Source organism: Pteropus vampyrus, unplaced genomic scaffold, assembly GCF_000151845.1.
Source record: "Pteropus vampyrus isolate Shadow unplaced genomic scaffold, Pvam_2.0 Scaffold152, whole genome shotgun sequence".
NCBI classification, from domain to species: Eukaryota; Metazoa; Chordata; class Mammalia; order Chiroptera; family Pteropodidae; genus Pteropus; species Pteropus vampyrus.
In genome coordinates, this window is record NW_011888933.1 from 2,804,179 (window position 1) to 2,819,503 (window position 15,325).

At 33.6% G+C, this 15,325-nt stretch overlaps 1 protein-coding gene across 1 annotated transcript in view; it reads left to right on the forward strand.

The window, feature by feature from the left end:
• Nucleotides 1–15,325, forward strand: part of INO80D (INO80 complex subunit D) — a 66,361-nt gene that overhangs the window by 10,494 nt on the left and 40,542 nt on the right. Inside the window, exons 2-4 of the mRNA XM_023536284.1 lie at nucleotides 5,288–5,380; nucleotides 5,496–5,742; nucleotides 9,913–10,658. Of these exons, the coding sequence (XP_023392052.1) occupies nucleotides 5,525–5,742; nucleotides 9,913–10,658 (964 nt within the window). The 5' untranslated portion in view covers nucleotides 5,288–5,380; nucleotides 5,496–5,524. The remainder of the gene's footprint in view (nucleotides 1–5,287; nucleotides 5,381–5,495; nucleotides 5,743–9,912; nucleotides 10,659–15,325) is intronic.

The following is a 15,325-nucleotide window of genomic DNA, read 5'->3' on the forward strand; positions in this document are numbered from 1 at the left end:
GATTTTGAAATTAAACACCTTTTTGTAATGGCATAGAAGTGATTAGCAAAAGCTTTGGCACCTTGTGGCAAATACTGAAGATGATTGGATAAATTAATGAATTCTTAGAGTTAGAAGGAAGTTGAATAGGCAAATTTTAATGTGTTCTTATATTTTTTTAACATTTGCTAAATAGACATTGGGTAACAAATTATATGGCATCTGCTTGATGAAATATTTGATGTTCATGAGAGGAATATTAAAAAATTTTAAAGCTTCTAAATCATGCTGAATTTCTCTTGGCATATGACTATGGCTATTAGAAATTACTGTATAGGTTGTCTAAAGCACCAGTTTAATTTTTAAAATTATTTAAAGATCAGTATTGATTAGACAAGCTGGAATTAAGAGTTACTGTCACAGAGGCTAGCTATACCATCAGCATGTACTTATTGAGCACTTATTAACTGCTAGGCCCTGGGATAAAATGATGAACAGAAAACTTGTCCTTCTGGGAGCTTATTTTCTAGGAGGGAGGACAACAGGATAGGCATTTAAAGTAGAATGTGATGAGTGCCCAAACAGGGGAATGCATGGAGTGAGTACCTCACCAAAGCCTGTAACTAACTCAGTCAGCCTTTGAAAATCTGTATATGGTGACAACTAAGCTGTGTTCTGAAGAATTAGATTGGCGATAGCCTGAAGAAGGTACAAAGAGGGAAGATGTCCATAGCTCTGGACAGAGGGAGCAGCCTGTTTTTAAGCTTGGTGACACTAGAGGAACCTGGGATACTCTGACCTGTGGGGGACGTCCTCCAGTTCTTCACATCTTTTCACTGCATTTCATCTCATAGATTATAATCTTCTAAGGGCAAAAATTATGTCTTTTGCTAGTATATCTTCCATGGCTTCTGGGGCAATGATGGACTTTTCATCTGTTTAATAAGTAAGTACTTGCCATTAACACTAGAATCACGTGAGTTGGACATAGTGAAAATGAATTGAATCAAGTTTAGTAACTTCTTTAATAGCATGTTGATTCTTTAAAAAAAATAGAAAATTGTTACAAATTATGTTGTAAAAATTATGTAATTTGTTTTATTTTGATTTTGGTATATTTTAATATACAGAATTTTAAAAGATATTTCTGGTTGATCATGACAGAATACTGACATCTCTGTTCTCTCTAAACCAACTAAAAATAATAAGACTGAGAAACAGAAAAGATATTCAATCTTTGATAACTGACCAAACTTTATAATCAGAATATATGAATTAGTACTGTTAAGTTCAGTGAGAATTGAACTAGGGCAAGAGAGGATGCCAGGAGCAGGTGATTTCTTTTATAGAACTCAGGCAAAGTGAGTCGAAACAGCTTTCTTCTAAGTAGGTGATCCACCATGGGGACAAAACCAATAACTCCATACTTAAAATAGCAGAGTTGGTATGTACATTGGACTCCCTGAGTGACAAAGAGGTGTGGGGTTGAATTCAAACTGTACAGTCATACTACTTTTGTAAGAAGTTTAGAGTGGAGGAGAAACTGACACCAAGCAGCCTTGCAACTGCTAATCTTGGGTCACCTGAAGGGAAATAAAACTTTTATTATGATCCCCTAAAAATCTATGTCATATAGGCCTCTGTGAGTTGGAGAGACTAGTCCAACATTGAGTCAAGCCTCAAGGGAGTAGTGTATAAATGATAAGATAGTAAAGAGGTAAGAGTGAGTTGATGGAAGTAGGGTACAAAATAAAAGAAAAATATAGTCATTATAGAAATGAAGGTCACTTTCAAAGCAGCAGATATACAGTATAGCTGGGGATATTGGAAGTAAGCTTGAGAAATTTGAGCAATCCAAAATGGAAAAAGTAAAAATTAGAAGATGAGAGAGAAAAAGAGAGAGAGAGAAAAAAAAAATACAGTAAATCTAGTTTACCAATAATTGATATCCCTTAGGAACACAATAGAATAAATAAAATAGAAAAACTTTTTAAGTCATTAAGAAGAGTTTCCTGCAATAAAAGAAGACTCGAAATTCTAGAATGGTTTCTAGTCTTTAAATATAAAGATTTTATTGTTAGATCAAAATGGCAGGGGTGGGGGGCGTCAAGCCTCCCTGTAAAATAAAGAGGCTGGCCTCAGGCTTTTCCACTCTAGGAGACATGGAAAAAAATATACAAAGTAGACAGAAAAATATCTGACCCAAGAATTTTATGTCCAGGCAAACTATAGGCGAAGTATGATCTAATTGACATGATGCTGTACACCTGAAATTAATATTAAATAATAATCGAATGTCAACTCTAATTGGAAAAAATTTTTTAAATATTAATTGACATATTTCCAAAAAGAAAAACCATGGTTTAGTTCCCTTAGTCAGCCTTGTGTGGGGTGGCGCAGGGAGGTGGTGGTGGTGGGGAGAGTGGGTTAGAGAATGGAGGCAACTATATTATAAACTATTGAATCAAGAGATGAATTGAATACTAGATTAAAAATATTAGTGATTAGCGTTGAGTAAATTTAAGTGTTGAACTAACATTAAAAATGTTATAACTATGGCAATGTAGAAAGAATAACATGAGAAAAATACTGAGTTGAGGATGTGTAGGTAGTTAATTTTCTTGTTCATAACAAGAAATTTTCTTGTTCCTAACAAGATCAATGATGATAATGCTGAGTATATTAAGTATACTAATTTTCTTAAAGAAATGTTATCTAAAGAACACAGACTATAAATTGTGCAAGAAAACAATGTAATGAAATATTTAATAAAGATAATTGAAAGGTAAAAGCCATGCAAAAAAGATAATAAAATTAAGGTGAAATATTTGGCACATAAATAAATATAAAATTATAAATTGGATAACCTCATTTATTAAAAGAAAATGACACTCAGAGCAAGAGTCAACCTATTAATGAGACACCATCAAAAAAGGGAACAACAAATAATATTTTAGTAAATACTTTAGGCTTTGCAGTCATAAAATCTGTTGCAGCTACTCACTGCTACTGTTATAGCATGAAAGCAGCCATAGACAACATGTAAATGAATGAACAGTACAGTATTCCAATAAAACTTTATTTACAGAAACAGCCTTAGAAAACTTGAGAGTAAAAGGATGACCAAAGACTTAACAGACAAATTCAAAGGAAAAAATGAGAGCCCAGGTATTTGTGTCAGATAAGGTTAAAGTCAAGACAAAACCTGTCAATTGAATTGCATTTCCTAATGAATCTCATGACAAATAATACAGCTTTAAAATTTTTAAAATAAAAAATATAAGGAGAAACAGACAAATCAGATTATAGTAGGGGATTTTGATTCATCTCAGTCAGATCTAAAAAGCAGAGATTTATGCAGATTATGCATAATTAGAACTAAAAGGAAAGCATAAAACTCTACCATCTGAAAAAATAACGAGTCAAATGAGAAAAAGTCAAATCCAAGTCAGCTAGAAAGTACTGATAATCAAAAGTCTGTGAATTAGTACTTATGGGAGATAGCTAAAGCAGTAATCAGAAAAATTCATAGATGTAACTAAATTACTAAGGCAAAGGAATGAAAATAAAAATTCAGCTTCAGAAATTACAAAAATAATAAAATCAATGAGAAGAAAGAAGGTGTTATCAAGGATAAAAGCGGAAATGGATGAATTAGAAAACATACATGGGGTACTAGTAAATCCAAGAGATTTTGGGTTGTTTGGTTTTTTTTAAAGATGTTGATAAAAACATTAGGTAAACCTCTGTTGAACCTATCATGAACAAAGGAGAAAGCACAAATACCACCTGTGTGTATGAATACACAGAATATGAGAGTGAATCACATATTTAGGAAATTAAATGAAACAGCTTGGGTTTGCTTTGAAATATTTTCTGTCCTGAATATCTAGACCTTCAGGGCAGCTAAATTAAAATTTTTAGTCCAACTTTTCTTCCTTGCATCCTAATAAAGTGAAAAGGAAAAACTCTTACTTTTGTTTTACATTGGTGTATGATTAGGTTTACTCATTAATGAACATGATTTTTATTCACCAAGCTAATATTTCAGTTTTTTGTTTTTTTTTTTTCTTACCAGAGTAAGTGGAATGTTTCTTGAGGGTAATACAAATTATCTTTGTCATCAGCAGGTAGAATGTAGTAATAATAAGAGTTAACATTTATAAATAATAACTGCCATTTGTTCAGTGTTTAACATGTACAAGGCAGGGTACTTAGTGTGTTGCATGCTTTGTATCATTTGATCCTTACAGCAACCTGATGATAATATAGCTACTGTTATTCCTGTTTTACAGAGGAGAAAACTGTGGTTAAAAGATTTGTTCAAAGTAACACACCATAAGGGGCAGATTTTGGCCTTGAGCAAACATGTCTTTTGACTCTTGAAGCATTTATGTATCTTATTCACTGGGATAAGGAATTTTTTATTGGGTGTTGTAAAGGAGGGAGTAGTGTTTTTTTGTAGCTGGTGTTTAAGCTGTTCCAGCAGCCATGTGGGTGACTCTTGGCATGTGGAGAAAGTGGATTAGGCCACATCAGCCAACTACAATGCTGACTTGACAAATTAGTTGATTCATTTTCATTGTAGACTATGTGATGTTATGACATATAAATGCTGCTGCTAGACCTTTTGTGTTTACAGAGGTAGTGAGCATTGTGTGATTTCTTTCTGCCATTTTCTTATTAAACCTCCAAAGACTCATAAGCCATGATAATTATTCTACTTAGTATAATTGGGAGAGCACTGAACTGAATGGTGAAAGTGTGGTTGGGTGGCTGGTCTTTGTGCTCAAGAAGTTTCTAGTTCGGATGTGATAATTATGGAAAATTACTTTTTTTTAAAACAGGATTTTTCTTTTTTGTATTTCACAGAAATATTTGTTAAAATTGCCAAATATTTGCCAACATATCAAAAAACGTAGACTTCTGAGTGAAGTTTTAGGTCTACAGAGTTCATTCCATTGGCTTTGTAAAGAGACTTGGGTTCTGAAAGTAGATATAGCCTGCAACCACCAATAATGAAATAAAAGGACTTGCTACCTAATGACATATGTTTAGTGGAAGACCCCAAAATGCTTTGAGTTATTTCTAAAACTTAACCAGAGTAAAAGTTATTTAATTCAATTTGGAAGGGTAAGGTAACTTAGTATTTTATGATGCCTCTTATTATTTGAATTCAGTATTGGGGTGTTGGATTACAATGAACAGTCCATCCCATTAGAAGGGTGATATACTGGTATTTGACTTCCCAGGTGAGCAAACTTTGCTTATTTCTATTCGTTAACTAGGCCTTTTGATATTTTTGTAGACAATCTGCTTCATCTTGATTCTGCAGCATTCCAAACTCTGGTATCCTTGGGGGTCTCTTAACAGTGCTATGGTGCAGAAGATTTAAAATCAGGTATGGCTGTGGGGCAGAAGTCCCTCAGTGAAATTCTCAACTTAAATCTACCTTACACTCTCTGACTTATCATTTGGATTTTTTTTTTTTTTTTTTTTTCCTGGTGGTCTTTTAGCTGATGTTCACAAGGAATAGAGTCACGTGATGTATGAAGGGAAACATATACACTTCTCTGAGGTTGACAATAAGCCCTTGTGCTCATATAGCCCCAAACTGTGCAAGCAGCGGCGACTCAACGGCTACGCTTTCTGTATCAGACACGTTCTGGAGGACAAGACTGCCCCCTTCAAGCAATGTGAATATGTGGCCAAGTATAACAGCCAACGCTGCACCAACCCCATCCCCAAATCAGAGGATCGTAGGTAAGAGCTAATGATGGGACTAATCTTTATTTAATTATAGGCTTCGCTTTTTTTTTTTCTTTAATTTTTGGATATGGTGAATTGAAATGTTACATTCTGGGAGTAATCTAAGTAAACTTTGGAATGCTTCTAAAAATGAGAAATGGCAGTTTTAAAAAAAATGAATAGTAAATTTGGGGAATTATTTGAAAAGTATGTTGAGGGTTTTTTAAATTGACTTTCTAGGATTATTTTAAAATCTTTAAAATTGTTGCTCTAAGTCTTGGTACTGACATGTTTGGTTTGCAGCCTTATAAAATGTTACCAACTTCTCTACTGAGTTTTGTCATCTGCCTTAACAAGAAAAATTATAGGAACTACTTAGGTGTTGTAAATAATTTTGGAATTTTTAAATCTGAAAGGTAGCAAAGGGTATATACTTATTGAAAAAGAATTTTTCAAAAGAATGATTACTTGAATCATTCAGAAGATTTACTTCCTGTCAGACTTCTAAGCGGTGTTTGGCATTATTTAATAATCTTGCTTCTTTTAGTTAAAAGGAGGTATATAGAGTATGTTTATTATAAATTAGAAACTAATTTCATAGTAAGGGTAGGTAGGCTTTATCATTAGAATTATGAACTTAGGCTTTGCTAAATTAAAAATAAAACGGAGAAGTGTTTTTAAAGAAGGAGTGTTATACATATTATTCATCTTTCATATTCTTAGGAAAATTCATACTCTATTTCATATATAATCTTTTTCATGTCTCTTTTTCTTTAGTTCTCCAGAAACCATGTTGAACATTGTAAGACATTAGAGAAATGTGTGCTTCTTTTTCAAAAAGTTTCACACATTTGTTATCTTTAGGCAGCAAATTTGAAATTTCGACTTCTATCTTTTAAAAATATATATATGCAACTTTTATTTTTCTTCCTATACATAAGCAAATGTCACCTGAATACATTGGTTGAAAAAGAATCATGTATTTTATAGGTCATGGTGAGCAATTTTTACACTTTTAGTATAATGTGGTGATTTGGAAATACTCTGTTAGAATTTCTAATGAGCACTAACGGCTTCAAATTACAATACCTGAAAGTTAGAAACAGCTGCTCAGTGAGGCAAGGAATAAAATTTTAATTTCAGGTGAGAAAGAGACCACTGTATTAGGCTAAACATGTCTGTCTAGTTGGTTTTAGCAGATTGAAAATGATAGTTTTTTAATCCTGCCCTATTTAAACTTGAATGGATGAACTTGAATTGTTTACATTAAGCTCCATTATAAACACATCTCTGTAATTTTGTTTTAAATTCAGTTTATCACAGTTGCAGTTGTCAATCTTAGATATTTTTCATTTCAGCTGAAGCAAGTATTATAAATAACAGCAGGAAGTAAAGTGAGGGTCCCTCTGAATTTCTCCAAAATATTAATTTTGTGAAGCATATGTCTTTACCTTTATAGTCTAAGTAATTTCCTCTTTTTAGAATAAGATATGAAGGGAAAGGACTGTGTGTTGCTATATCAGAGAAGCTGTGCTTAATAAGTACTGGGTTACATATTTTTTTGGAAATTGATCCAAGACCATATGAGTGCAAACGGTATTAGTATTTCTGTAGTTTTGTTTGAAAATAAAGCAGACATTAACAGAAGGTAATAGTCTTAAGTTATCTCAGAAAATCCAGGTTAAATTCAGGTAATAATATGTCTAAACTTGTGTGTAAATATTACTAGTTGTAACTATATTACATGACATACTATAGAAAATATTAATATTCTTTTGAAAATATGCTTTCATTATTGTTAATGCAGTTACTCTTTGGACACTTAAGGATTTGATATGGCTTATGTATTGTTTTAGAAAAAAAATTCCCAAGGACTTTTAATTAACAAAATTATCTGATTGGTGGTCAACTAGAAGAAGCTTTTTAATATCTGGTGTCTAGTTTATCTGGTCTGTATTATAAATGCTCATGTATGATATTCCACCTTTTTGGAATAGTGTTATGTTCAGTAACTGGTGTAATTAAAAAATAAAGTACATTTTCTAATGCTCATTATTATAACCTTGGTTTCTCAGAAATAAGTTGGTTATTTTATGTAATATTTTAAATTAAGTTTGCTATACTTTATGTATATTTTTAGTAGTACATATGTATTTGCCAAGAACTTGTTATCTGTATGTTTATTTTCTAAAACAGTTTAATTAAGATATAATTCATATACCACACAATTCACCCTTTGGAAGTGTATAATTCAGTATTTTTTTAGTATATTCACAGGGTCCAACTGTCCCCACAGTCTGATTTTATATTTTCATCCCCTCGAAAGAATCCGGTAGCCATTACTCCCCTGGATAGTTATTTTTTTTATACTAGTGATTCATATTTGCATACTTATTTTAATTGCTGTTAGTAATTAAATAAGCTGTTCTAATTCTAGTTATGAAGACTTGCCTTTTAGCAGAGGCACCATTTTGAAGAGTTCAGACTCCATGTTGTAACAGTGTGCCAGAGTGGCTGGAGCGAATTGAGGGTGAGGTTGAAGGGGGACCAAACGTGTGATCAGCCTCTGCTGCATTATGTAATGAAGCATGTAGTAGCCTCATTTACCAGTTCAGGCTGCCCACGTGTAAATGAGCAGAAAAAGCTGATCTCTAAATTAAAAAACTGCCCAACCTCATTTCTCCCCCAAAAACTAATCCTTTTGTTAATTTGCAAATGAGTGGAAAACAACAAAACCTTTTACTATTTATTGGGAAGCTTCTTGGTTAGTACAGTTATCCCTGAAACCCTTTTTCTTGTTGGCTATGGCTTTATGAATCTACTCTGTTTAAGGTATATATGGGATTAGCTTAACCCTGCTAGGTATACATGCACACACACAGAATAGATTCTCTTTATTATACTATTTTAAATTAAAGAGTGCTTCTGATAGATTGATTTTTAAGATAAACCAACAAAACAGTGTCTCCTGTTTATTTGGTGAATCTGTATTTGAACAATTAGTAAAAAAAAAAACTTTTTTGATGCACCTTAATTAGTTTGAAGATTAACGGTAATTATTTACTTTATTGCATTTTTTCTGTACTGTGTTACCCATATCTGTGGAGATATCACAAATGTGCTGCCATAAAAATAGGTGCCGTTTTCAAATAAGTTTGGGAAACACTGCCAGATGGGTACATTTCCACCTTGTAGCATAATGCACATTGTCATACAAAATGCTTTGAGAAGTTGTTCAGCAGAAACAAACAACAAAATCGTTTTCTAATTCTGTTTAAGCCATCATTTCCTGAATTTACTGAAGCATGGAATACTGTTTCAGGGCATACTGGTTAACATTCTGTGACTACCCGAGGAATACCAGTTTGGAAAACACGGCTTTTCTGCTGCTTAAAAGCTTCTGTAGGTTTTCAGTGTGGTTTATTGGAATAAACCACATGCATTCTACTTTCTCATTATATAGAAGGATTCTGTCCTTTCATAGCACCGTAATGTAACAGAAGGTTACATTACAAAAGTAACCTCATTGTTGAAGACTAGTGAGTCTTCATGAGCTTTGATTTTTAGTTCAAGTCTTACCTCTGTCACTTTCCATGTGGATGGTTTTAGGCAAGTTATTTAATTTCTATGAAGTTTAGTTTCCTCATCTGTATACAGGTCACTATTTAAGTCCCTACTGCAGGTAGAAACTCCCTCGATCGCATCCTCTGTGTGCGTGTCTGTATGTGAGTAACATATAGTAGACACTGGACATTCTTAGCGGTTATATCATAAGATCTTTGTGAATCTCCAAATACTTGAATGGCATCGGAACATATACATTTTTTCTCCATAAGGGAATTTTAAGTGACTACTGATGAGTTACTTTGTGTGTTATGAATAGAGAATAACAAAGCAGTATGAGAAGCAATAGCTGGGCAGCTATCCAGGGCCACTTACAATTTGAATGACTTGCTTCTGTCTGGCAGCCTCTGCACATGTACGGTTCACATATTTGCTTCAGCAAAATTGCACAGACTTTGAGGATTGCTTGGGAGTAGTGGAAGTTGCATATATTAAATCCACAAATGATAAGAATTAACTAATTAGCATATTAGGATTCACATTTTATATATGTAGTTTTATATTCTACTTTTCTCAATATGTATCACGAACATTTTTCTATGTATGTGTGTGTTTTTAAAGGTACTGCAACAGCCACTTGCAGGTACTTGGCTTTATCCCGAAAAAAGAGAGGAAGAAAAAGAATGATCCTATAGATGAGGTAAAGGTCAGGCACCAGATGGATACCATGGCCTTTAGCCTGACGGTGCCCACATTGGCCTTGAAGATGCCCAATGGACTGGATGGAATGTCCCTCTCTCCACCAGGGGCAAGGGTCCCTCTCCACTACCTGGAAACTGAATTGGAAGATCCCTTTGCTTTCAACGAGGAAGATGATGACCTAAAGAAAGGGGCAACTGTGAAAAAGAAGTTGCAGAGCAAGTTGGCCCAGAACCGGCAGCGCCAGAGAGAGACAGAGATTTTAAAAGTTCGACAAGAGCACTTTAGTCCCCCTCCTGCACCTTCACAGCAGCCTCCTCCGCAGCAGCACTCCCACCTGTCACCTTTATCCACTTCTTTGAAACCTCCAGCGCCACCGCAGGGTTTAGTCTGCAAGTCACCTCAACCTCAGAACACCAGCCTACCAATGCAGGGAGTGGCCCCCACCACACACACTATAGCACAAGCAAGGCAGTTGTCTCACAAGAGGCCTCTGCCCCTCCTGCCATCCAGTAGGGCTCCTGTCGTGGACCCACCAAGGACTGACCGCGTCCTTATGAAAGCCACAGCCTTCTCTCCACACTTCTCTTGTATAAGTCGACTGCAGAGACTGGTGAAACTGTGCACCCAAAAACATCAGTTGGACACTGATCTGTTTCCCCATTTAGGTGAGTTATTATTGATTTTGCCATATCATATATGCGTAATACAACGAAGTGTGCACTTTTTCATGAGGCTTTATTTTAACAACTACCACCTAGCTCATAGAGGTAGAAGAACACTGGGACAGAATGTCCCAGTGAAAGATTCTGTATATAGGTAGACCACCTTAAAGTAAGTATGCGACTGGAGAGGATAATAATTAGTGAAAAAGATACAGAAACAGAGGCTGGGAATTTAGAACTTGAGTCATAGTTTCTAGTAGTGTTAGTAGCAGCAGTATCCACAGCAGTATTGAAAGGTAGGTGTGTTTGGATGTATGCCTCCATGAGCTCAGTACCTGTGTGCCTAATGAACTTCTCTACGTGTCTTATTGTACAACTTTGGAATGATAGCATTATTATCTGCCAACAGTTTTTTTTTTTAAAACAACTTTTAAAATTCCCCAAACAGTACCTGTTTATGGTTTAAAGTGAAAAAGTACAGATAAAACTTTAGTATGGTCAAATGTCTGTCTTTTGTTGCTTCTGAGTTTCCTTTCTTACTCAAAATCTCTCTGATCCCAAGTTTATACAGATATTCTACACTTTATATTAATAGTTTGATTGTTTTCTTTTTGGTCATTTAAACTTTTACTTCATTTGGAATTTATTCTTAGATGTGGTATGAGCTATGAGTCTGACTTTAGGGAAAATGATTTGTATGATATTTGACAGCAATAAAAATTGAGAAAAGGATGAGAATAGAGGAAGAAGAAATATAAATGGTCAATAAACAAATGAAAACCTCAATCCCCACAGCAGGTGGGGAAAGGCAAATTAAAATAACAGTGAATTATCAGATTGGCAAAAATTATATCCAGTTTGATGAGGACATGGGATCTTATTCATTGCTGGTGAGTAATGTGACAGTATCTGTTAACCAACAGTATACATATAGGTAGCAAACTCACTTTTGGGACTCTCTGAAGAATAAAAATAATCGGAATGTAAGGATATGTGTTTAAAGATATTTATTGCAGCACTGCTTGTAGTATCAAAAATCTGTAAACAATCAATCTTTATAAGCAATAGGAAACCATGAATAAATTATTGTACATATATGTTTCATAAAGTATTATGCAGCTACTAAAAAGAATAAATGAAATCTATCTTTTACATGCTTGTGCCCATGATATGTTAACGAGTAGAAAAAGATAAGAGGCATTGTATTATCTTATTTTTGTAAAAATAAATAACTAAACAAGGGACATCAGTACATCCATTGATCAAGCACGTGAATAGCTGTTTGCCTGTTAGGTATGAATGAGCATAGGCAAAGTGCAAATGGGTATACTCTACCAGGCTGTTAACATGGGCTTCCACACTGGGATGGAATCGGGCAGGATGTGTTTTTAAGGAGATGGGAGTGGTAAATCTTTTTATATAGCTTTATATTTTACCTTTTATTAAACCATGTATGACTTTGGTAATTACAAAAAAACTAATAAAACTTGAAATACATAGATAAACAAAAATAATAAATTAAAACACCCCAAACTTTATTACTACTTATTTGTTAATACCCTGTTATATTCTTTCAGACATATAAAATTAGTTTCCGGGAGTGGCTCCATAGTGTAGTGGTTAGCACATCTGCTTTACATGCAGAAGGTCCTGGATTCGTGCCCCAGATGAAGCCACAGACCAGGCCCCAGGCCCCGGGTGCGACAGGCCCCCCAGGGGCTAGCCACAGCTTGTGGGAGGAGACACCCGACCTTCAGAGATCCAGTTCTTAAGGGGGAAGGCAACATCCATAGGTCAGAGGTGGAAGTAGGGGTGGGGAAATTAAAGAGAGGGAAAAAAAAATTGGTTTCCTGCTATGCCAACAGTTTTGTAGCCTGTTTTAAAATTTTTCGTAATGTATTATCAATTAGTAATTTTTCATATACAACATAATTTGCCACAGCTGAATACTTTAAGTCATTTTGTGTTTATATCATAAAGTGTTGTAGCTTTATAACCTTGCAGTAAAATAATTACTGTCACATTTTTAATTTCTCCTTCAAATAGATTCCTAGAAGCAGAATTTCCATTTCTAAGCTTTTGCAGTTTTAACAAAGATTTTCAATATGTGTTAACTTCAGAATTATTTTGTCAGTTTATCTTTTCAGCAGTGTATGAGAATGATAGCTTCTCTATATCTTTACAGCCCTGGATATTATATGATATTATTACAGCCCTGGGTATTATATGATATTATTATTATTATTACTACTACTACTACTACTACTGTTATTACTATTACTATTATTATTTTGCCTTTGCAAATTTGATAGAAATTTTGCTTTGATTTGCATACTTTACATCAGTTTTTCTCAAATTTTTGGCCTTAGAATCCCTTTACACTCTTAAAAATTGCTGAGGACATTGTATAGCTTTTGCATATGTGACTTATATTTATTGAATAATTACTGAATTAGAAGTTAAAACTGAGAAATTTTAAAAATGCTAATTCATTTAAAAATAAAAACAAACTCATTACATGTTAATGTGTTCTTTTTATGAAAAATAACTGTTTTCCCAAACAAAAACAAATATAATGTGAAGAGCAGCATTCTTTTGCATCGTTTTGCAAATCTTAATGTCTGATATACTAGAATACTACTAGATTCTCCTATTTGCTTCTACATTCAAACTGTAATGATATGTGATTTTGGTTAGTAAATGAAAATACAGCCTTACACATTTGTAGTTGGAAAAAGGAGGAATATTTTAATAGGTTTTTTTCCCTTCAAATAATCATGGATATTCTTATTTGATTCTACATCAAAATTTGACAAGTGGTAGTTTCTTGAAGATTAGTTACAATGTGGAATCTGAAACCATATCAAGGAATTTCGCATACTGTTACATTAAAATCCATTGATCTACTTTGTCCTTTGAATGGATCTTTTACCCATGCAAGATTTTGTAACATCACATGTTGGTCATTTGGAAAATACTAATATACTGAATTATATAGATGTTCCAAATGTTGACATGTTTTCATTATATAAAAATTTAAAATTACATTCATTAATATTACCACCAATTTCATTAGAGTTGTCTGTTAGGAAGTTGTCATACTTTCAGTGATGATTTCAAGTTTTCCAAAAATTGAGCTTTCAAGTAAAAATTTGAATTTTATCATTGGCAACAAGTACTAACCATTGTTATTCTTGAAGCTGTGGTTTCACCATATTCATTTTAGAAAAAAAAATGACTGCCAGTATCTAAGTTTTAATAACCATAGTGTCAGTCACTCTTTCAAATAAAAATGGTGTTGAATGGAAAAAAGTAGCTAGTTTAGGTCATAATTAAAACAGTCATGCAATTACTTTTCCTCAAGGCAACCATCATACTTTCTTTATGTGCAACAGAGGTACTTTATGTATACTTCACATTTAGTCATACAGAATATTACGAAGACATATACTCAAGAATTGAGATTTAATAAAATAAACAGTATTTAATAAACAAGTGCTTTATCAAAGACATTCTTAAAACTTTGTTCTGTTTTATTTCACTACAAGTCACGGTATGAAACATATAACTACTTGTATAGTTTGGTGCCACTGCCTTGATTCGTGCTAAGGTGCCAGCAGTATTACCCATTGTGGTTCTTTTTTTTTTTTTCTTTACCATCAGTGCAAATGTCAACACAGTGAAAAAGGCAAATAATATCTTAGTATTATTTATGATTTCGAAGATAGTATTGACCTAAGGAACCCCTGAGAAAGTTTCAGGAACCCCTGGGGAATCTGTGGGCCATACTTTGAATGAGAACTGCTATTTTGTATTAATAATGTAGTTTTTAATATTTGTTCATATGCTTTTTTTGGACATTTGTATTGTTTATTTTGTCTTTTGAATTTTTCATCTATTTTAATGAAGTGTTTCTCTTTTGTAGTGATTTGTAAGAGCTTTTTATCCATCATGTTTGTTGCAACGTCTCTCCTTCCTCCCATTTGTTATTTGCTTTTAAATATTGTAATGATTTTGGAATTAAGCATTGTCTTTTTGTTGTTGTTGTTAACTGAAGCATGTTAAGGGCCCTACTTTTTAAAACAAAGGTTATTTTGGAGAAACCAGAAGTTGTAGTGTACTATTATGACCAAGCATAGTCTGCATTCATATCACCAAAGAATAAAAGAAAAATGCAGTATTCTAATAGCTTTTGTACTCCTGTCTGAGCTGGTTATCTCTCTTAGTTACATTAAAACTAGTGATAGCCAAGATCAAAGGTTTGCTTTATTGGACAGTTAATTTCACAACAGGAGAAACACTTCCATTTTAGTTCTTATAACTTTGATCTTGACATTTTCAGAGAAAGTTTAGGTTCTTAGTAGAAAGTATTATAACTTCTACAAATAACTCATGTTCTAAATTTTGAAGGTGCCTTAAGTGTCACTTTGTGTTTGAAAGTCTTCACTTTTCAACATCCTGAAGCTGATGTTGTGATCACATAATTGTTTTTTATTTAAAAAAACAAAAACAAAAACGTATCTTACAAATTATTTTAGTTGAGAGGAAGTAACTTACTTTTTAAGGTGACCCGACATTTTAGATAGTCATCTTGGAACTAGAGTTGAGGTTTCTTTATGCCAGCGGCGATGTGTTATTTAATTTTAAGAATTTATAATTTGCATTTCAGT